General features: G+C 44.6%; 1 protein-coding gene across 1 annotated transcript; it reads left to right on the top strand.

Annotated features, from left to right (window-relative positions):
- Positions 1-6,904: 6,904 nt before the first annotated feature.
- On the top strand, positions 6,905-15,101 carry LOC128402871 (interleukin-1 family member 10-like). Its single transcript, XM_053367281.1, has 5 exons — positions 6,905-6,924; positions 9,122-9,326; positions 12,328-12,468; positions 13,055-13,188; positions 14,877-15,101. The coding sequence occupies exons 2-5, from the start codon at positions 9,194-9,196 to the stop codon at positions 15,087-15,089; spliced, it is 621 nt and encodes a 206-aa protein (XP_053223256.1). The 5' UTR covers positions 6,905-6,924; positions 9,122-9,193; the 3' UTR covers positions 15,090-15,101.
- Positions 15,102-22,306: the final 7,205 nt, after the last annotated feature.

Raw genomic sequence — 22,306 nt, 5'->3', positions numbered from 1 at the left:
TTTCTTTTTAAGGACCTGATGGTCTTCCCAATAGCATGTTAAGCATCTTGTGAAGTCTGGCCGTCAGCTGAGGTGTGGCATGGAATCTTTGGTTAATAATAATGATAATAAAAACATTCGGAATCCTCATGTAGCTGAGTCCTCAGATGGACCAATGGTCTGACTCAGTATAAGACAGTTTCCTTTCTTCCTTATTTTTCTCCTTGGCCTTGGAACATCCCTGCTGCAGCCTTGTCTTAAGAGCCCTGCCAGGATCTGTACAAAGTCCTCCGAATGCATCAGTTACGTTATCAACACCTGTGTGGATCCTGAGCACCATTCGCAAGGTTCAGAAAATTACAAATCCTTAGTGCTGAGGTCTCAGCTGGCTTGTAAGCTGCTTTTTACAGCAGAGTTGATTATGTTTTCCAATACAGTAATGGCATAATTCTGCACCATCCTCAGAGCTGGAAGCCTTTCCTTTAATGTCTCCTGTGTAAGTTAGACAGCAATGAATGGAAAGCGCTCTAGACATCCTCAGAGGAAACTTAACTATCCTATTCTCACTTTGACATTTCCAGAGATGCCACACATAAATGGTTGCCATGTGCCCTCTTTTTCCAGGACACATCCCCTATTTCAGAGGTAAAATTTGAGACAAATTGCATTTACAGTGGTACCTTGGTTGTCAAACTTAATCCGTTCTGGCAGTCTGTTCAACACCCTTCGAAAACTGATTGGCTGCAGGAACTTCCTGCACTCACTGTAAGCCGTGTTAGCCACATTAGGCTTCCAAAGAACGTTTGAAAACCATAACACTTACGTCCGGGTTTTCAGTGTCCAGGAGCCAAAACATACGTGTACCAAGGCATTCGAAAACCAAGGTACGACTGTATTTGCTTTGAATGGCTGTCATAGCGTCCTCTTTTTTGCTCTTCAAAATATGGCAACCCTACACATGAATTCTGGTAGATTCTGGCACAAGTTAAACTTTGCGTCATTCCCTCTTCAGCAAGTTTGGAACTGACAAATGTGACCTATCCACAGCATACATTTATGACACATTTAAAACACATGGCTTCGCCCAAACAATCCTAGGAACTGTAGCTTGTTAAGTGTGCTGGGAGTTGTAGCTCTGTGAGGGGAGGACTATAATTCCTAGGAGTCTTTCAGGGCAGTAATGCACTTTCAATGTGGTTCAGATCTATGGTGTGCATGCGAACATAGAAAACGCTGCAACTGGTCATACTATATGCATTTACTTGGGAGTAAGTCTCTGTTGTGACGTGGGGTTTGTGATTTCAGCTCTCTTGACATAATATGCTGGAGACAGTTCTGTAGTAACACTTCTTTATTAAAGCAAACAAGACTGAGAACTGAGGAGGGGAGAGCTACATTTCTAGGGACAGGGAACTAGCTAGAAAGGATACATTTTGGAGGGAACAATATCAGGCAATCACAGTCCTGCCTTTTGGAGGAAACCAATAAGACAGAGGATCCAAATACAGCAGCTTAAATGAACCAATAGTAGCTGTACCCTCTGGAACCAAAAGGCGGTTACTTTACCCTAATGCAAATACAGACAATAATAATACAGATATAAAATCCTTTGACTCAATACACAACAGTCTCAACAAGGACGCGGGTGGCACTATGAGTTAAACCACAGAGCCTAGGACTTGCTGATCAGATGGTTGGCGGTTCGAATCCCCGCGACAGGGTGAGCTCCTGCTCCTGCCAACCTAGCGGTTCGAAAGCACGTCAAAGTGCAAGTAGATAAACAGGTGCCGCTCCGGCGGGAAGGTAAACAGCGTTTCCGTGCGCTGCTCTGGTTGGCCAAAAGTGGCTTAGTCATGCTGGCCACATGACCCGGAAGCTGTACGCCGGCTCCCTCGGCCAATAAAGCGAGATAAGCGCCGCAGCCCCAGAGTCGGTCACGACTGAACCTAATGGTCAGGGGTCCCTTTACCTTTACCTTAAGTCTCAACAGGACCTGCTTCTGAGTACTCATACACAGAATCACACTACAAGTTCACCTTTTAGTCAAGAGGGCAAGGTTGAAATCATCCACAGGCAGGGCTCAAGAACAGCAGAACTACCTGCTGATGCAGTGGTTGCCAACCTTTTTAGACCTACGAGCACATCTGCATTTCTCAGTGAGTTCTGTGGATGCCATCCCATCTGGTAACTTCTCTCCCTTCAAGAGATGGAAAGGGAGAAAGTGCGGTCACAAAGATTTAGCTTTTCCGTGGGATCTCAGTAACAGCGAGAAGCTGTAGAATTAATCTGATACCTGAGGAGCATATAGAGATGAAACAGGAAGTGGGAAAGAGTGTCACTCTTCCAACCCCCCCCTCCGTTATGTACTGAGTTGAATAGGATCCAAACTGCAGCAGTCTGATTAGTCCTAGAACAATAGGATCCAAAATGCAGCAGTCTGATTGGTCCTAGAACAATAGGATTCAGAATGCAGCAGTCTGATTGGTCCTAGAACAATGCAGCAGTATGATTGGTTGGCAGGAACCACCCAATCATGCTCCAGATAGAAGTGAATCCACAACCTGATTGGCTTACAGTAGAATTCCGGAATTAGCCAATCATGTGCAGCCCATTGTGTAAATAATGTATATAAAGCAGATACTTTGAGGGGACTTCCATTCATTCCTCCTCACCACTATGAGCTGGATAAAGAGCATGAAATCACTTTGCAACTCTGAGTATATTTCACCCCCCTTCAGCCCTGTTGGCATTTCAAGGGATAAAAAATCAACCCTCCTCACCACCCCATGGCCAAGAGGGCAATGAGTGAAGAGGGAGGCTCAGAGGCTTTGTGGGTGTCAAGGGAAAACCTCTAAGGAGCCATGGTGTCTGTGGGGGCTGTGTTGGTGACCCCCTGCTAATGAGTCAGGAAATGGTGTGTAACAGCACAACAGTGAGAGAAGCCCCCGCTTACAATTTCTGGTGCTTTTTTTTTTTTTTTTTTTTAAAAAGCTCCCTCCACAATCAGCAAAAAATGATCAATGAGCCAGAGATCTCAGAGGTGGACATTGCTACTTGGATGGACCATGATCAATGCTGTTTGCTTCCACAAAGCCTCATTTCAGATATTGATACCTGAGACTCGGAATATTCTAATATTGTTCCCCCTATAGGATCCCTCCTCAATGTCTGTTGACTGATATTGTTCAATGAGGTATCTTTTAAAAACATTGTTTAATTTGCTATCTTTTAAAAAATATGGTTGAAATAAAGTCTAGAATAACCATAGATTTTCACATCAATCCATCTTCTTGCTGATGTAGAAAAATAGCTAAAGAAGCTGAAAGCCAAGACCAAATAAATCAAATGAAGACAATCATATATATATATATATATATATACCTTTTCCTCAATTTGCCTTTCATCTGCTCTCCTTTTAATGCGCTTCTCCCATTATTCCCCTCCTCCAAATCCCCTTTCTGTCAAATAAAGCATTTTTCTTTCCTCCCTGCACTGCCCATTAACCTATTTCCTCAATTTATCCTATCTCTATTTTTATAATTGTATCCAAGTATTCTTTTGTAGGGGACGCGGGTGGCGCTGTGGGTAAAAGCCTCAGTGCCTAGGGCTTGTCGATCGAAAGGTTAGCGGTTCGAATCCCCGCGGCAGGGTGCGCTCCCGCTGCTCGGTCCCAGCGCCTGCCAACCTAGCAGTTCGAAAGCACCCCCAGGTGCAAGTAGATAAATAGGGACCGCTTACTAGCGGGAAGGTAAACGGCGTTCTGTGTGCTGCGCTGGCTCGCCAGAGCAGCGATGTCACGCTGGCCACATCACCTGGAAGTGTCTGCGGACAGCGCTGGCCCCCGGCCTCTTGAGTGAGATGGGTGCACAACCCTAGAGTCTGTCAAGACTGGCCCGTACGGGCAGGGGTACCTTTACCTTTACCTTTACCTTATTCTTTTGTAATTGTAATCAAGTGGTTTTTTAATAATTGTATCCAGGTACAATTGCAATTGTTACATGTGGCATATGTGCAAATGAAATTAACCCCTTTGTATCCTTCTGCCTTATCAGTGTTTGTTGATGTGAGGGTGATCTGGCTGCGACATCTGTCACCCCATTGATCGCCAGGGTTGATTCGGTCGAAAAACCAGATTATCATATCTGTTATATACTGAGTTGAATAGGATCCAAAAGGCAGCAGTCTGATTGGTCCTAGAACAATAGGATTCAGAATGCAGCAGTCTGATTGGTCCACAGGAGCCACCCAATCCAGCTCCAGGTGGAAGTGAATCCGCAACCTGATTGGCCTACAGGTGAATCCCAGAATTAGCCAATCACGTGGGGCCCATTGTGTCAATAATGTATATAAAGCAGATATTCTGGGGGAACTTCCATTCCTCCTCACCACTATGAGCTGAATAAAGAGCATGAAATCCACTCTCGACTCCGAGTATATTCAATATCATTTGCCACCTCTGGATCTCTCGGTATTACCTTACTCATGTAGATAGGATTTGCACCCTACCTTGTATCTTGCACCCGAACCTCCCTTTTGCACCCTGCACCCATGTACCCCCCCTTACCTTGTAAATTGATGAACCTGTGATGTATAAGACCACCCACAAATGTGACTGTATAAAATTCTGAACTTACCTTTGTGTGGGGTTCCTCATACCTTTTGTCACCTTTGCATAGGGAACCCAGTTGAAATTGAATAAAGGACCTTTGCTTTTAAAAAGCTGCTTGCTTCTTTCTCTCCTTGGTTGGAAGTCACCCATCTTCTCCGACTCTAGTGGACCCCTTTGAGGCGCCGAACCAAAATTATAAGTGTTTTACATCATTGCCCTGAAAATCAGGGAGGAATCTGGCAGCACCAGATCGTGTAAGCATCTGTACTGAGCTACACAATTTCTGCAGTGAAAATCCATAACGAATTTATTCCTCATTCCCTTTTGTGATATTAAGATTCAGAGGAGTGCCACTCCCTCCCATTTGTCTTCTTAAAGAAAGAGAGAAAGACCTACAATTCATAAGCTAAAAGGAACTTCAGAGGGCACTGCCCTATTTTTCAACACTAGCATTATAATCAAAATGAGTGGCTTGTAATTAATCATTCTATACATGTCATGTGAGACTTAGGCTGGCATTCCCAGGAAGGACTTTTGGGAAAGCGAGCTTTAATTTTGCTTTGAAGTGTGCAAGATGCACTTATGCGAATGTGAGAGGCATAATGCACAAATTGCTGCTCTCTGTCAAATGGGGCTCAAAATCCTTTGTTGCCAGGCTGCTAGCAATGGATATTGAGGGTCAAAGCAGTAAAAAAGGATAAAGAAGCAGGTGGTAACAGGTGAGACTTTGCGCCTGTCTAGATTGGTATTTTCTTGCAGGTCTATTCTGCAACATGTCACTGACGCAATTATAATAGAACATCAGTGGTGGATTTATACTGGTCCATCTGCATATCATTCCACTTCATTCGTTGTTCTGTGATGCTTCCCAAATGTTACTGCATTATTGTCATCTTGAAGGTGTGTGTGTGTGATATATGTTAAAAAGTTGCAGACTTTCAGCATGACGTTGTGGGCTGCACTGATTGGAAACAGAACAGGCTGGCTGCCCTGAAAGGTGCCTGAGAACTTTTTGAATCTGAAAGTCAAAATCCAACTAGGCGTTCCCCAAAAGTCACTGCTGCTGTTTTCCTCCTCCTCCTCCTCCTCCTCCTCCTCCTCCTCCTCCTCCCCTCTCTGCTCTTCAGTCAGTAAAGGTTCCCAGAAAGGCTTACAAATACCGTATTTTTCGCTCTATAAGACACACTTTCCCCCTCCTAAAAAGTAAGGGGAAATGTGTGTGCGTCTTATGGAGTGAATGCAGGCAGGAGGCTCTGCTCAGTGCTCCCTTTAAAGAGCCGCACACATGTTCTGCATGCTCTTTAAAGGGAGTGCGGCTCTTGGGGGAGCCTTCCTCCCGCTGCCCAGGAGAGGCTGCACGCAGCTATCCCACAAGCCAGGACAGCAAGAGGCTATCCCATAAGCCAGATCCCTCTTGCTGTTCTGGCTTCTGTGATTCAGAATATTTTTTTTCTTGTTTGCCTCCTCCAAAAACTAGGTGCATCTTATGGTCTGGTGCATCTTATAGACCGAAAAATACGGTACCAGTGAAAAGAGAGCTCCTGTCCTCTAGCTCACAATCTAAGAGACACGGCACAAAAGGAAAAACGTACTGAGAGAGAGGAGGAAAAAGGGAACTTGCTGATCTTTCAACACAGCCAATGGAGAGGCCCCAGAGCCAAACCTCTCTTGCAGCCTGACGGCTCAGTGGGGAAATCTGTCAATGTTGGCTTCTTTTGGTTTCTCATTTTCCAATTTTAAAGGTTGTATCCAGCTACATTCTGCTTAGAGTAGACCCACTGAAATCAATGAAATGAAGTCAATCATGCGCATTCATTTCCATGGCCCTGAGCAGAACTAGCATTAGATACAACCCAAAGTTCAGTTCTTCACATTTCAGTTTGCATTTTCTTTTTTCTTTTAAAAGGTCATCAGCAGCATTTCGATGTGAATTTCTTCTAGTATGCAAATCTTTGTATGCACTCTTGCTTAACAGGCACATTTTTGCAAAGCCATCCCCTCTAATATAGTGTTGTTTTCAACAAATATTTCATGCACGCTTTATGAATTTCTGTGCACATTACTTGCCTGGAGAACTGCGTTGCAGAATTTAGAGAAGTGCAGATTTCAAAGGAAAGCTTGTGCTGCTTTAAGTTCCTCTTTACAGTGTTCCAGGGCCCCCAGCTTCTAGAAAGAGCAGCTCTACAATCAGGCTCAGCCACGTATTTGACCACAAAATAACCCTTCAGCACCTGGTCACACCCACCAGTGTCACCGGGTTAACTATAAAACGCTGGGCAATTCCTTGCGGAGAGCACAGGGAGGGAATCTGCAGCTGACTTCCCAAATCAGCACAGGTACTGTCCACTCTACACTTTCTTTTCTTGGACTTGATCAGTGTTTCCCGCAAGGGCTAAGCCACAGTCTGTGGGGCGCTGGAACCATCCAGGGGATGGTGGTAGTAGCCTCAGGTGCAATTGGGGGGCATTGAATAAAAATACGGGAGCAGTGGAAGCATAAAGAAAGGAGAGAAGAGAAGAAAAATTTGAGAAACTGTTCGTAAATGTGGGACGGCAACAACGTCTCCCTTGGATCCAGTGGTTGTGCTGGAGGTGAGAGTTTTTTCTGGGCTTGGGGGAACTTGTATCAGCTTCACCCAGGCCCAGGAAGCAGATTGCAGCTGGCCTGCCAATTTGGTCAATGGCAGGCAGGTTGCAGTGCCGACCCCACCCTTGGGGTTGAATACAACCCCATGGCGCCATTTTGGCTAGGAAGGCTCTTCTCTGCTTCCAGTAAGGCACCTGTAAGGCAAATATTTCTGTGTATAGACCTTCCCTTAGCCCATTTCTAAATACCGTATTTTTCGCTCTATAAGACACACTTTTTCCCTCCTAAAAAGTAAGGGAAAATGTGTGTGCGTCTTATGGAGTGAATGCAGGCTGCGCAGCTATCCCAGAAGCCAGAACAGCAAGAGGAATTGCTGCTTTCACTGCACAGCGATCCCTCTTGCTGTTCTGGCTTCTGAGATTCAGAATATATATTTTTCTTGTTTTCCTCCTCCAAAAACTAGGTGCGTCTTGTGGTCTGGTGTGTCTTATAGAATGAAAAATACGGTACTTAAATTTCCTGTCATTATGGTCATTGGGAGCCAAAGCTAAATATATTTCTCTGAAATTTTAAGAATGAGAATAGCACAGATTTCCATTTGTGATGGGAAATGGGAAACTGTTAGCAGTCAGATGTTGCTGGACTACAATTCCCATCATCAGTAACTATTCCTCATTCTGGTTGGACTGCTGGGAGTTGGAGTTCAACAGTGTCTGGAGGACCACAGGTCCTTCCCACTTGATTTATAGCTTGTCATTAAAAAAAAAAAATAGTTTTGGTTTATTATGATTATACCCCTGTCAGCTACCATGTGCGTTTCCGTAATAAATTTCTTCCCTGGCCTGGCAAACCTGCTATTAGCTCTATAGCAGAGAACAGGCCACATCTACATTGGACACTGAAAGCAATAGTTAAAGCACAGCCTTTCCCCAAATAATCCTGGGAACTATAGTTTGTTTTTTTTAATTTGTTTTTTAATAAAAAATTAATAATCCTGCTTTATCACTACCCGAAGGAGTCTCGAAGCGGCTAACATTCTCCTTTCCCTTCCTCCCCCCACAACAAACACTCTGTGAGGTACGTGGGGCTGAGAGACTTCAGAGAAGTGAGACTGGCCCAAGGTCACCCAGCAGCTGCATGTGGAGGAGCGGAGACGCCAACCCGGTTCACCAGATTACGAGTCTACTGCTCTAAACCACTACACCACACTGGGTCTCTCTCTCTCTCTCTCTCTCTCTCTCTCTCTCTTTTAATAATAATAATAATAATAATAATAATAATAATAATAATAATAATGGAACTATAGTTTGTTAAGGGTGTTGGGAGTTGTAGCTCTGTGAGGGGTAAACTACTGTTCTCAGGATTCCTTTGGGAAAGCCAAGCCATTACTGTTACAATGGTATAAATGTGTTTTAAATATAACGTAGGGCTGTGACCCCACTGTTTAAAAATCCAGCCACACATGGGTTCCTCTTTCCATGCCTGCCTGTATGATAGGGCAGGAAGGGACTTCGGCCTGGGGGTCCTCTGTAGAGCTGCTGCCACCCAATGTAGACAAATCTGAGCTAGATGGGACAATAGTCCGATTCAGGAAAAGGCAGCTTGCAATGAGGCCATTCACTCTATATTTTTTCCAGTAATAATCCATTACTCTTGCTTCCCGAAGGTGAGACTGTAGCATAGGCCATAAGACTGGGATGGGGTGCCTGCGATCTGCCAAATATTGTAGACTACAACCTCCATCATCCCAGACCAATTAGCCATGCTGGCTGGGGCTGATGGGAGTTGTAGTCCAACAACATCCCTGGCAGATCAATGGACCTGCTCCACAGCAACCTTTCTTTGGAAAGATTTGGATGCTGTCAGGTCTCTGCTCATCAGGAATCATAGCCTATGATATCGATCTCTTTTAGTAGCTCCCTCTCAAGATTGTTGCTGTGCCTGCAGAAAAAGCTTCCAAGAGCCTGAAGTTCAAGCAATTCTATAAAAGCACTGGAGAAAGTGGGAGACGCTGTAGAGATGGAACCCCAGAAGTATGAGCCCCATAAGGTGGGACCCCAGAAATGTGAGCCGTACGAGGTGGAAGCCAAGAGGAAGAAAACTTGGGATCAGGAAATGGCAGATTTATTCACTGCATTTGGGCCAATATCAGGTGAAAAGCAACTTCTTATTTTTCTGTTTGTTACCCTAGAAAAGGACCCGAACTGCATATATCCCTATTTAGCCAATGTAAAAATTTCTTCTTGTTGTTTGAAATTTCATAATCAATATTTAAAACATATAACCATTAATGAGCACTTAAAATTTAATATTTATATTTAAACAAATCCCTGAGTGGTTTACAACACAGGTTAAAATATCTTGAAGAAATAGCACCTACAGAAAATTCTGGATAATTTCTATGGTCTGTAAAACACAACTAACAACTAAACAGAGCACCCTCTTTGGTATCATAATAAATGCTCCTTATGTGTATATGTAATATTAAATATATATACCAAAGTATCACATAGTTGTAAAGAAATGAATATGACCTAATTTATGTTCTGATTTCTACGGATTCTAGAATGTTCATTTCAATCAACTACATTTAAAGGGGCTTTATTTTTATCACCCACACAATAGGTATACTAACCAAGTGAGGACAAGTCCCCCTCTGGCAACTGTGACGTTAACATATGAGAGTGCTGGAGGTTAAATAGTTAAACAGGTTACCCAATCAGGACCCAGGGGGTGGAGTTAGAGGCACTATAAAACCAGCTCTGGGAGGGGTGGAGGAGAGAGTTCGTTGGGAGTTGGGTGGTTGGTTGGAGTGGGAGTGAATTGGAATAGAGTCTGTGGGTAGGTTGAGTTAGTGTAGCGAAATAAGCTGAGTCAGAAACAGTTAGGGGCTGGGAAGACAAGTAAATATCTGAGAGGTGGTTTAGTGAGTGAGAGCAGGTAGCGGAAGTTATAGGTCTGGATAGGCACCCCATGATTGTAATTGACCAATACTGTTTATGAAACCACACGCTTGTTAAACTGCAATAAATAAACAGAAGTTTATGTTCCAATTTAACCCTGACTGGATTCAGTATTGTCCCAGGTAGGGCCTGGGTGGTGGCAGCGAGAAGTAAAGTGGTGGCACAGGGATCAATAGACGGTGAAACATCCGGGGACCCTGTGTGATCGCCACAGCAACTTCCAACCAAAACAATTAGGGCCATTTCTTCCTTGCCCTAAGATACCAACCAGTCTTCAGAGATAATGTCTAAAGACTCCTGGAGACAGGCTAGAGTGTGATGCCTTGAAGACACGGGTGGAGAAATTGCATCCCTCCGGATGTTGTTAGGTTCTTGACACACGTCAGCGCCAGCCAGCATGGCCAAGGATCAGGGCTTAAGGAAGCTGTAACCTGACAGCGTTGGAGGGATACAGGTGTTTACTGCATAAATTGTAGAATTGTAGAGTTGGGAGGAAGGGACCGTGTGGGTCACACAGGTTCCCTATTCCTGCTTTAAGAGAGCCACATTATCTCACTGGGAAAAGAGGCTCTACAGTGGTACCTCGGGTTACATATGCTTCAGGTTACATACACTTCAGGTTACAGACTCCACTCACACAGAAATATTACCTCGGATTAAGAACCTTGCTTCAGGATGAGAACAGAAATCGTGCTCCGGCGGCGTGGCAGCAGCAGGAGGCCCCATTAGCTAAAGTGGTGCTTCAGGTTAAGAACAGTTTCAGGTTAAGAACGAATTAAGTACTTAACCCGAGGTACCACTGTATTTAGGGTCTGCAGTACTGAATAGTTGGGAGCACTGACATTTCTTATATGTTGCTGACTTCCAGAATTGTCTCTACATGGCTTTGAATTTGTCCTCTGACTTGTTAGCTTCCTCTGCTTCCATGTGGCTCCACCTTCTCCCCACCTTAGGCACAATCATCAGCCGAGGCAACTACAGTACTGGGCAATAGTTTATCCTTCTTTGTTCCAATGGGATTGACCTGGCTGTATACCAAGTACTCTTGTCGAACTGTTTTAACTGATTTGCTGTTTAACTGGTTTCTCCAGGAAAGAAAAAACTAAACAGGCGATCATATAATTCCATCTGCTGATACAGTTGCTGCTTTGCAGTCAGTCAAAGTCTCCAGTTTCTTTAGATATCCATTGTATCCCCATAGGATATGGTCATCAGTTTGGCTGTGAACGTGTTAACAGGTTAAAATACAGCCAGGTCATTCTTTTTCTTCCATTTGGCTTGAAGCTGGTTTGGAGAAAAACATATCAAGAAACTACAGGGTTATATTATCTGGAGGATATCTGCAATTGTGCAGGCACAACTTTGGTGGCACAACCATTTTGGAGAAATGTAATATTAAGGCTGAGATCCAGCACAGGTGGTTTCTTGAAAGGCTTTAAAATAAGAAAATACAGTGGTACCTCGGGTTACATACGCTTCAGGTTACAGACTCCGCTAACCCAGAAATAGTGCTTCAGGTTAAGAACTTTGCTTCAGGATGAGAACAGAAATTGTGCTCTGGTGGCGCGGCAGCAGCGGGAGGCCCCATTAGCTAAAGTGGTGCTTCTGCTTAAGAACACTTTCAGGTTAAGTACAGACCTCCGGAACTAATTAAGTACTTAACCCGAGGGAATCTTGACACACCAACCAAAGCATTCATCTTCTCATCTATATATTAGAGAGACGGGAACCTTAGGCTCAGGGGTCAAATATGGCCAAGCAGCCCTCTTGATATGGTCCATGGAACACTCCCCAGGCCACACCCTCTCTTCCCAGGCCACACCCTCCACTGGCCTCAACTCCCACCTTCTTGGGGTACCTCCCTGGTCTGGAATGTGTCCTTGAACTCTGATTATAGCTCTTGGCTGCCTGGATGAAGAGAAGCATGTGTATAAAGTAGGCTAGTGTACATAGGTTAAATTTGCAATCATTTCTCTTCCCACTTCTGCTTCTGGTCCCAGTGATCACCGGTATGTGGCCTCAACCTGTGAAATGCACATTATTTCCAGGTGTAGCACAAAAATTAAAAATGTGGCAACTGACAGAAGGTGGTGTTCAGAGGCAACCGAGTTGGTTATTTCCTCCTCCAGATATCTCTTGGCTTATATGTTTTTGTGTAATATGTGTCTGTCTATGTATATTTCCCCCCAGGGCCTTTGCATCCCTCAAGTACAGAGAATGTGCAAATGAAGAGGGAGCCCTGGTTGTTCAGATTTTGGGATATCAACCAGAATTACTTCTTCCTACAGAACAACATACTAATAGCAGCCCCACAAAATTCCAATTCATCAGGTAGCTGCTGAAGCTCTTCTCGTCTGTATGCATTTCTCAATCATTTGTAAATTTGGGATTTGGGTAATGGAGGTTTGGGTTTGCCACTCTTTTTATAGGGTGCATGACTATTGCCATTGCTGATAAATGGACCATGCTCTGATCTACCTTCTTTCATTTCTACCCCATCTGATTCCTCCCCATATATTCCTATTTGTGTATATTGACCCTATCAGCACCAGTAAATCTTACAGTTAAGCAAAATGGTGTAGTGGCTAGAATGTTAGGCTAGGACCTTGGAGACCAAAGTTGAAATCTCCACTGAGCCATGAAGCTCACTGGTTAACCATGGGACAGTCACTATCTCTCAGCCTAACCTGCCTCACAGGGTTATTGCAGGGATGAAATGAGGAGGGTGAGGACCATGTACACCACCTTGAACTCTATGAAAGATGAAAGATGGGATATGAATTTTTGTAACAACAAGAACAACCGCCGCCACCACCACCTTCCAATTAGTATCTTCTCATCCAAAACTCTAGCACCACTGAAAGATGATTTTCACTCTCTCTTGTACCATTTGACCTGTTTCTCTGTTGTTCTCCAGATGAGTTAATGGTTGTACTCCCAAACCACTCTCTAGATCGAAAAAAGCGACCCATATTTATTGGGCTCAGAGATAAGAGCTACACCCTATTCTGTGTGAAGTCTGGTGAAGGTCAACCTCAGCTAAAGTTAGAGGTGAGTTTCAGGTGTAGTTGTAGTTCAGTTTCAGTTTCAGTTGTTGAATCCACTCTGTCCTGAGAGAGCTCAGTCGGTAGAGCATGAAACTCTTAATTTCAGGGTTGTGGGTTCAAGCCCCACATTGGGCAAAAGATTCCTGCATTGCAGGGGGTTGGATTGGATGACCCTCCTGGTCCCTTCCAACTCTTCAATCCTATGAATTGTAATCCTAAAAGATTATCCTGTCATGAAGATAGTGACTCTATTCCAATGCATGTCAAGAGCACCATTCTAGAGTCTATGACACTCCTCGACCTCTGTTGAGAACCCTAGCCTGAATAGACAAATATCCTTTTCTTTTATCTCCAATCTATGTTTACAGTTTAACTCCCCTTTTTTCAATAGTTCAACTGGTCTGAACAGGCTAGTTCTTATCTAATGGAAGTTCAAAGCATTAGGAAGATGAAACTACTAAGTAATATCTGGTTGGATATTACCTGAACCACTTATATCAGAGATGGGTTGTGTGGGGGTTTTTTGCAATTCATTCCATCTACACCTTCTGCATGGTTATTAACCTACCCTGCTGGATATAAGAGCATCCCACATGGTTTTGTTAAAGTCTGTGACTGAGCTTTGGAAAAACAAAACTCTATCTTTTTAAGAGTACTTATAGAGTTGGGATTAAAGGTGCAGTCCTTGTCAGTAGATCTTTGAACCCCTCTCAATAGTCAGGCAGCCCTTATACAAAGGGAATCCCCCATGTCACATATCTGTTTGTCCTCTATGATTAGGATTATGTACATTCTGTGCTAAACACAGTCCTCGTACTCTGTACCAAGATGTCTTTGCTTACAGAGGAGGAATACTGAGACCCAGGGATACTTCTCCACACTTTGTTTGGAATGACTATTTTTTGTTTGCCCCCTTTTTACAGAGAATGCTTACATGGATGCACATTACAGTGTTTTATATATAGTGGTACCTCTGCTTGTGAACAGGATCCGTTCCGGAGTCCCATTCGCAACCTGAGCAGAACACAACCCGCATCTGCGAGGGTCGTGATTTGCCGCTTCTGCGTATGCGCATGACGTCATTTTGAGCATCTGCGCAGGCGCGAGTGGCGAAACCCAGAAGTAACCCTTTTTGGTACTTCCGGGTCGCTGCGGGATGCAACCTGAAAACATTTAACCCGAAGCATCTTTAACCCGAGGTATGATAGTACAACAGTAGATTACACTGCATTCTATATATCCTTCCTATTTCTACCCCAGACATGATTGGTGGCAGTCTTTTTTGTGACAGAATGTGATTGTTGCGCTAGCCTATCCAGTGTGGAGAGACAAAGCATAATTCAGGATTTTAGGGGCTATTGTGCCTTTAATTAAAAGGTTCCTATGCTTGTTGTTTCTGCCTGCTTCATTATGTCCTGTCAACACTGTTAGGTAATTAGTTCCAAATTGTCCTTTAATTAGTTTGCTTCCATTTCCAGTGGAATAGAATGAACTTTAATTACTGGTTTCTGATATTTCCCCATTTTTAAAAAAATAATGTAGTAGTATAGAACACAGAAAAAAAACCCCGATAATAGAAACTGTTGGCATGGAACACAAGCTTTGAAATGGACTATTTGTCGTTAATCCAGAAACCATGCTGTCCTATTAATACCATGTAACTTTTCTGTCTGAATTTTCATGTTTTCTTAGGAGAGAAAAATTCGTCAGCTTTATGAAAAAAATGAGGAATTCAAGAGCTTCACCTTCTACAGCAAAACTGATGGCAGCGAAGAGACATGCTCTTTTCAGTCTGCAGAGTTCCCAGATTGGTTCATAAGCACTTCACCTGAGCCAAACCAACCTGTTGGTTTGAGTAAGCGAGATGGGTCTGCAAATACTCTGTTTTATTTTGAAATAAAATAATTCATCAGCATAGATTGGAACTATTGTTTTTAAGGGGAACTGAAAGCTGGAATCTGATATATTTGGGGTGTAGCAAAATGAAGTCCATTGCAGCACTATGTGGACAGTTTAGGAAAGCAATTAATAACCCCCCATCCATTGCTGATGCTGTCGATTTTACAGCCCGATCAACTGCATTTTATGAAAAGCAACAACCAACACATCAGGAGCAGTCAGAAGTTTCATGAACTAGTAAACAAGGTGTTATGTAGAGATGTGCTGAGAAATGTGTCAGATGAAGGGTTTCTTTAGAAGATGTTCATGCTTTTTTAGTAGCCCACAGAAAATTGTCTCAAGTTGAGTACACGGTGGCATCTTACAATGAGGGGGAAATTGTATAAGAGGGAAAATATGGGATCTGTCAGTTACCAAATGGATATATGAGTACAAAAAGGTAGCTAGATATTGGAAGATAGTAGTGGGAATAATCAGTGAAATATTTCTGTGGAAAATAGAGCTAGACCCAGTGGTGTGTCTTTAATGATTTTTGTGCCCGTAGAGAAACAAATCCCAATCTTACACATTGTTATAGTGGCATGAATAGCATTTGCAAAATCATGGAAAAGACCCAACATTACAAAAGATATATGATCGAATGGAAATCATTAAATGGTCAGCTTTGAAAAGACAGGCGAAGAATTATAGAAACAATCTTCTCAGCTTTGTTGTTGTTTAGTCGTTTAGTCATGTCTGACTCTTCGTGACCCCATGGACCAGAGCACACCAGGCACTCCTGTCTTCCACTGCCTCCTGCAGCTTGCGTGGCAAGTCCCCTCCCCCCATGTGAAATGAAGACACCGGACACATTATTTAAGGTTAATGGGCGTAAAAGGCCACAACTTTATTGATTACAGGAATTGGAAGGTATTGGCCTTAGGCATTGGCTCCTATCGACTACCCGGCATGGAGACCGGGAAGGGTTATCCATCAGCCGTGGGAGTCCTGTTGAAGTACGCCAACTAGGATCCCACGGGTGTCACCGCTCGGGGGCGTGCCGTAGGCCCTCACCTCCCTAGGTTTCGGATAAGGCAATGCCCCCCCCCCCGAGTCCTTTACCGGACTACCCTTTTTCATTGTGGGAAGGTGATGGCGCTTCCTTCCCCCCATTCATTTGTATAACAATTACCCCTGCCAATGCCTAACCGCCAATCGAGCAAGGCTCGAAAGAAAAGCGCGACCCAGCCCGTCGAGCACTGTGCCAGTGATTTCAGCTCTTTTATTTTAAGTGCCCGGCAGCGGCTTACCAAAGCACAGCAGCAGTGCACGGACACGCAGATGAGCCCGGAAGGCTCGGGCACGCACGGAGTTTGGGGGGCTGTGCCGGTCGCGGAGTCAGAAGAGCGCTACAGCAAAGATAGCCGTTCAAGGAAACAGTAAACGAAGGATTAAAATCGGATGAAAGGCGGTTCCGTGCAATGAACCGAGATCCAAAACCGGGCAGCTGGAACAGGGCAAAGAGGGCGTTCCCTGGGCGCGCCGGGCTTAAATGGGCTAGGCCACGCCTCCCCAGCCCGCTGATTGGTGGGCCGGGTCGTAGGCACGCCCGGGGATTCCCTCGTTTTCGCAGGGGCTAAGAGCCAGCCCCCGCGTGTGTGGGAGGGGGTGGGCCCGCAACCTCCTCTCTAGCTCAGAAGTGGCTTTGGTCAAACTCAAGTTGGTAGCTTCGAGAACACTGTCCCACCATCTCGTCCTCTGTTGTCCCCTTCTCCTTGTGCCCTCCATCTTTCCCAACATCAGGGTCTTTTCCAGGGAGTCTTCTCTTCTCATGAGGTGGCCCAAGTATTGGAGCCTCAGCTTCAGGATCTGTCCTTCCAGTGAGCACTCAGGGCTGATTTCCTTAAGAATGGAGAGGTTTGATCTTCTTGCAGTCCATGGGACTCTCAGGAGTCTCCTCAGCTAGGACACAGTTATTCAATATATAGGGGGGGGGACTCATTATTAAGGGGAAAGAGAGACATTTTATGTTTGTTATATCACTTCCCTCACTGTCCCAAAAGGGATCTGAGTGGGAGGACTTTTGCAGAAGGAGAGGCAATAAGTTGCCACCTCTGATGTCACTGGCATTTGTCATCAGGGAGGAGGAGTGGACAAAGGCTATAAAAAGTCTTATTACCACTCTCTTCCTCCTCCTTCCCTGAAGACAAGACACAGCCAGCCTGCTTGCCCTGTATGCAGTGAAAGATTAGTCATCATAGTTGGAACTGAGCAGAACTTCTTTGTTCCTTTCTGCAACTGGCTGGTGGAAGGAAATACTGTATTACAAGCCTGGAGCAATTAGCTGTGGGTGCTGAATAATCAGGTTGATTGGCTTGACTGGCTTCTGGTTGCTTTGCAGGTACATAAGTGTGGGGAAATAGGGACGTGGGTGGTGCTGTGGTCTAAACCATGGAGCCTCTGGGGCTTCCTGATCAGAAGGTCGGCGGTTCGAATCCCTTCAACGGGTTGAGCTCCTGTTGCTTGGTCCCAGCTCCTGCCAACCTAGCAGTTCGAAAGCACGCCAAAAAAAGTGCAAGTAGATAAATAGGCACCACTCTGGTGGGAAGGTAAATGGCGTTTCCGTGTGCTGCTCTGGTTTTGGTGTTCTGTTGCGCCAGAAGCGGCTTCGTCATGCTGGCTACATGACCTGGAAAAACTGCAGACAAAACGCTGGCTCCCTTGGCCAGTAAAGCGAGAAGAGCGCTGCAACCCCAGAGTCGTATGTGACTGGACTTAACTGTCAGGGGTCCTTTACCCTTACCTAAGTGTGGGGAAATGGGGAAGCATGTGGACAGAATTGGTGCCTATAATTATTACTATTACTATTAATTAAATTTGTATACAGCCCTTCATCTGTAGAGCTCAGGGTGGTTCGCAGCATAAAAATACAGGATAAAACCAGAACAAAAATTACATAAGAATAAAGAGCAAAACCAAAACAAACCAATAACCCTCCATCAAGCACTTTTCAGGTGAATAGTGATTCCAGAGACTTGCACAGAGGACTTTGCAACCTTGTGGGGCAGGTTATGGACCACTGACCTTTGTCACACACTCTGGAATATGTATTTTGGAGGGTGGGGTGTTTCAGGAAAACCTCTCTCCTCACTTTAAATAGGGGGTAATGTCCAGGTTTATTCCCTGCAGTTTAGGCTTGCCCATGCAAGACAGGCTTAGAAGTCAGAGAGAGAATTGGTACGTTTCCCACAGATTGTCTGATTTCCCTTATGAAGTTTTGATAAGCTCTTGGATCTCAGTATTCCTTACACACTTAAGTTGTGGTTAATACAGTGATCGTAGTTTACCCTATAACCTGCAACTTGCCTCTTTATTTCTCACCCAAAATTTGGGAGTCAGATAGGAAGCTAAAGTGCACAAAAAGAGGAATGAAATGCAATTCTGTAAATAGGAGTTAAATAGTTAATTATTATTTTTTAAGGGGACGCAGGTGGTGCTGTGGGCTAAACCACAGAGCCTAGGACTTGCCGATCAGAAGGTCAGCGGTTCAAATCCCTGCGACGGGGTGAGCTCCCGTTGCTTGGTCCCTGCTCCTGCCAACCTAGCAGTTCAAAAGCATGTCAAAGTGCAAGTAGATAAATAGGTACTGCTCCAGCGGGAAGGTAAACGGCATTTCTGTGCACTGCTCTGCTTCGCCAAAAGCCGCTTAGTCATGCTGGCCACATGACCCGGAAGCTGTACGCTGGCTCCCTTGGCCAATAAAGCGAGATGAGCGCCGCAACCCCGAAGTCAGTCACAACTGGACCTAATGGTCAGGGGTCCCTTTACCTTTACCCTAGTTAATTTTTATGTGATTTTTGTTTTAAAATTAAATAATAAATATGCCAGAGCTCAGGCACTGATTTTGAGTTTAGTAAAGTTACTAAGCTGAATGCATATTACATCAGCCTCAACTTGGCTTTGACTAGTGCTGCATCAGCAATGTAGTACTCAGATGCTGAAGAGATAAAGGAACAGTGTTGTAATCAAAGGAATTTTAATATTCAGGAAGTTGTTTATGAGTAATCTTAACTTTGCATTCCAAGTGGGACTTGAGCTAGTATTACCAGGAACAACTTTAGGTGTGGTCAGTGCCAAGTTCAGTTTTGAGAATGCTTGATAGATTTATTTGAACATGAAAGGAATGATTCCCACATTGTTGTCATCTGTTAAATGGAGCATGGGATCCTTGCAGGTTGGTTGCCGGGTGCTGGCAGTGAATACTGACGATCAAAGCAGCAAAAGGAACGAGAAAACAATGACCACCTACTGAATGTGAGAAATAAGGCTTATTGATGAAGTCCTTTTCATGAAAACACTCAGCAGTAGAGTCTTCCTGGACTTCGCCTCCTGCACTTCAGGAGAATTGCCTAAGCCTCTTTGCAAAGTTTTCACATTTTGCCTTTGACTGCCTTGTACCTGATCTCAGGCAAACCCACCACAAGAAAGATGCATTTTGGTTGGTAGAACGAAAGGAAGGGCAAAATACAGCATTTGCATGGGTTGGAAAATGAGGAAGAATGTGCACTGAAAGAAAGGGGTGAAGTAGCACCTCTTTAGGATCCAGGAATTCCAGTCTCCTGCTGTCCAATTCAACCCCAGCTCTGGTGGGATTTACTCCCTCTTGACCCCTCCTGCCCCCCCCAATGGTGCATTGTGCCCAGCTGAGAAAATTAATATTTTAATGTGAGATGAAGGGTCATTTTTGCCTTAGAGATTTCCTTCAAAACGGAAATCCTGTTTCACAAGAACTTAGACATAGGTAATCTGGGTTCAGGGTAGCTGCAATCACATCAGAGACCCTGTCATTCAATTACTTACAGCTCAAACCTGGAATGTCTTAGAATAGGGGTCGGCAAACTACGTCTGGGGGCTGAATGTGGCCCCCTCAGCTCGTAAATCCGGCCCGTGGACCCTGCCACCCGCTCGGTCAGCCCCTGCACGCTGCGGACACCACATCACAAGGGGACTGACTTCCATGACGCTGGCACGGCTTCTGGGCAGGTGCCTACACTGGTGCAGGATTGGCTGCAGGAAGTTGTTTATTTCCTTGACATCTGATGGGAGGGCGTTCCACAGGCCAGGCACCACCATCGACAAGGCCCTTTAAAGTGTCGTGAGATTGGCATCTTCTGTAAACATCTGCCAGTAATAAGGCTCAACTCAAATTACCCTTGAATATGTAAATCACACCCACCGGTGTCTGTGGGCTGCTATAAAGAGTTTTGTAAGGACCACTGGAGGAGCACAGAGAAGGAACCTCCGTCCCACAGCACAAGACTGCTCTACATCAGTGCAGGTACCATCTCCACAACTGTCTCTCTACGCTTTCTTTTCTTGAGCTGCTTTGTTCCCCTGTTAGGACTAAACCACCTGTGAGGCAGGAAAGCTGTGTATAGCTCAGGGATCACCAATATTTTAAGTCCTGTGGGCACACTTCGAATTTTGAGTGAGTGCTGTGGGAGGTCCCCCTCCCCCGCCTGTCACTTATCTCTCTTCTCCCCCAAATCAATCCCTCGAATAAAAGGAGAATGCGTGCACATACACACTTCACAGGGATCTGGGAATTATCCTGAGCCTTTTAAAGTACACACAGCTGAAAGTGGATGTGGGAACCTGCGGCACTTTAGAAATTTATAAGGGAAGAAAAAACTAACCACCCTTGCCGTCCCAGGACTAAGAGAGCTGCCAGGGACTCCCAGAGGCTTTGTGGGTGCCGGCGAAAGGCCTCAAAAGCCCCATTGCAGTCATCAATGCAATGCTGGTAATCCCTGGTCTAGCTCTTCCCTTGAATGATTTCCCTATCATTATAGCCACTTAAGAAACAGACTAAGAATCCCAGGGAACTGTGATGGTTTAGTTTAACAGCTCCTGTGACCTGGTATGGTTTGCTGTTTGTTAAGATTCTGCATGCATCCCTCCTTTATTTTTTTCATTTTTCTATTTTTCGTTTGCTGTATGGTTGGTTATGCATTTATTATAATCCAGCCTGTACAGTTTGTTTTTATATAATGGAAAGCGAACGTCTGTCTGTCTGTCTGTCTGTCTGTCCTCTTCCAGTCCTTACAAAGCTGCTGTTAGCTCCATAGTGGAAGAGATGGGGGAGGTACTATATTTTTATCTGATGGTTATAGTGTTTGGGGAATTTTGATTCAGAAAATGGCAGGGGGAGTGAAAGGGTAAAAAAAGAGAAGTCCTCTCTTCCCCAGAGCCACTACTTTGAACAAAATTGTAGAGCTCCATGGCTACTTTAAATTTAAAAACTTGGGAGAGATGCTATATTGGGGTGCCATCCAAGAGGGGCTGAGGACCCCCGAATTTTCAAGGAGGACCTGCTGGGCTTTTGCATGGCCACTGCGGGTCTTGCCAGGCCCTCCTGCAGCTCGGATGGGCCCTGTCAGGCTTTCTCTTTACTCTAGGTGAGGGAAACTAAGGATGGGACAGAAATTTGATTCAATTTTCATTCAAAGGCGAGCCTATCGAAATTGTGCTTTCCAAAACAATGCGCAACCTGAAACTCAGCAACCTTTTGAAATTTACACTTGTCCAGATTTTGCAGTGCAGTTATCCAGTCAAGTAATGTGGAAAAAAATTGCACATATTGGAGTAAAGTGTCCACAAAAGTGCACTTTTTGGTGAAAATAACATATTCATTGTTTCTCTTGTTGGTTTCTGCCTCGATGAGGCCATTGACTCTGTACTCTTCCAGTAATGACCCATCCCCCTTGTTGCTTAAGGTGAGGCTGCAGGATAGCTCAAGTGACAGTCAGTGCACCACTGTTTCTGTTCAGAATGCTTACAGTGGTGTCCAAACTTTTTTCAAAGAGGGCCAGATTTGATGAAGTGAAGGGCTGTGAGGGCCAACCAAAGTTGTTAACCTTTTTTAGGGTTGAGGTTGTTGAGCTTTTTAAAGGATTTTACCCCAGGAAATAAACTGCCGCAGGGGCTGGATTAAACCAACCAGTGGGCTGGATTAGGCCCCCAAAATGGACTTTGGACATGCCTGGTGCCTTAAGATGTCCTCTGTAGCTTATCACTCTCTGTTTCAACAGCTGTAACTGCTGAAGAGGTGACAAATATCCTGAATGTCAGCCAATCTTCAGGAAGGAATGGAGAAAGCAGGAGGAGATGAAGGTTTGTACACCCACAAGAACGAACTGGCACATTTCTTTCCATGTAAAGAAACCAAATTCTTTACTTTTCTA

The sequence above is a fragment of the Podarcis raffonei genome, chromosome 15 (assembly GCF_027172205.1).
Source record: "Podarcis raffonei isolate rPodRaf1 chromosome 15, rPodRaf1.pri, whole genome shotgun sequence".
Taxonomy (NCBI): domain Eukaryota; kingdom Metazoa; phylum Chordata; class Lepidosauria; order Squamata; family Lacertidae; genus Podarcis; species Podarcis raffonei.
This window is presented reverse-complemented; position numbering and strand designations above follow the sequence as displayed.

What these genes read in the sequence shown, in the direction of transcription:
- LOC128402871 (XM_053367281.1), top strand. Translation starts at nt 9,194, where the DNA reads ATGGAACCCCAGAAGTATGAGCCCCATAAGGTGGGACCCCAGAAATGT. An exon ending in ACAAAATTCCAATTCATCAG is followed by an intron (nt 12,469 to 13,054) that starts GTAGCTGCTGAA and finishes GTTGTTCTCCAG; the next exon opens with ATGAGTTAATGGTTGTACTC. An exon ending in AACCTCAGCTAAAGTTAGAG is followed by an intron (nt 13,189 to 14,876) that starts GTGAGTTTCAGG and finishes ATGTTTTCTTAG; the next exon opens with GAGAGAAAAATTCGTCAGCT.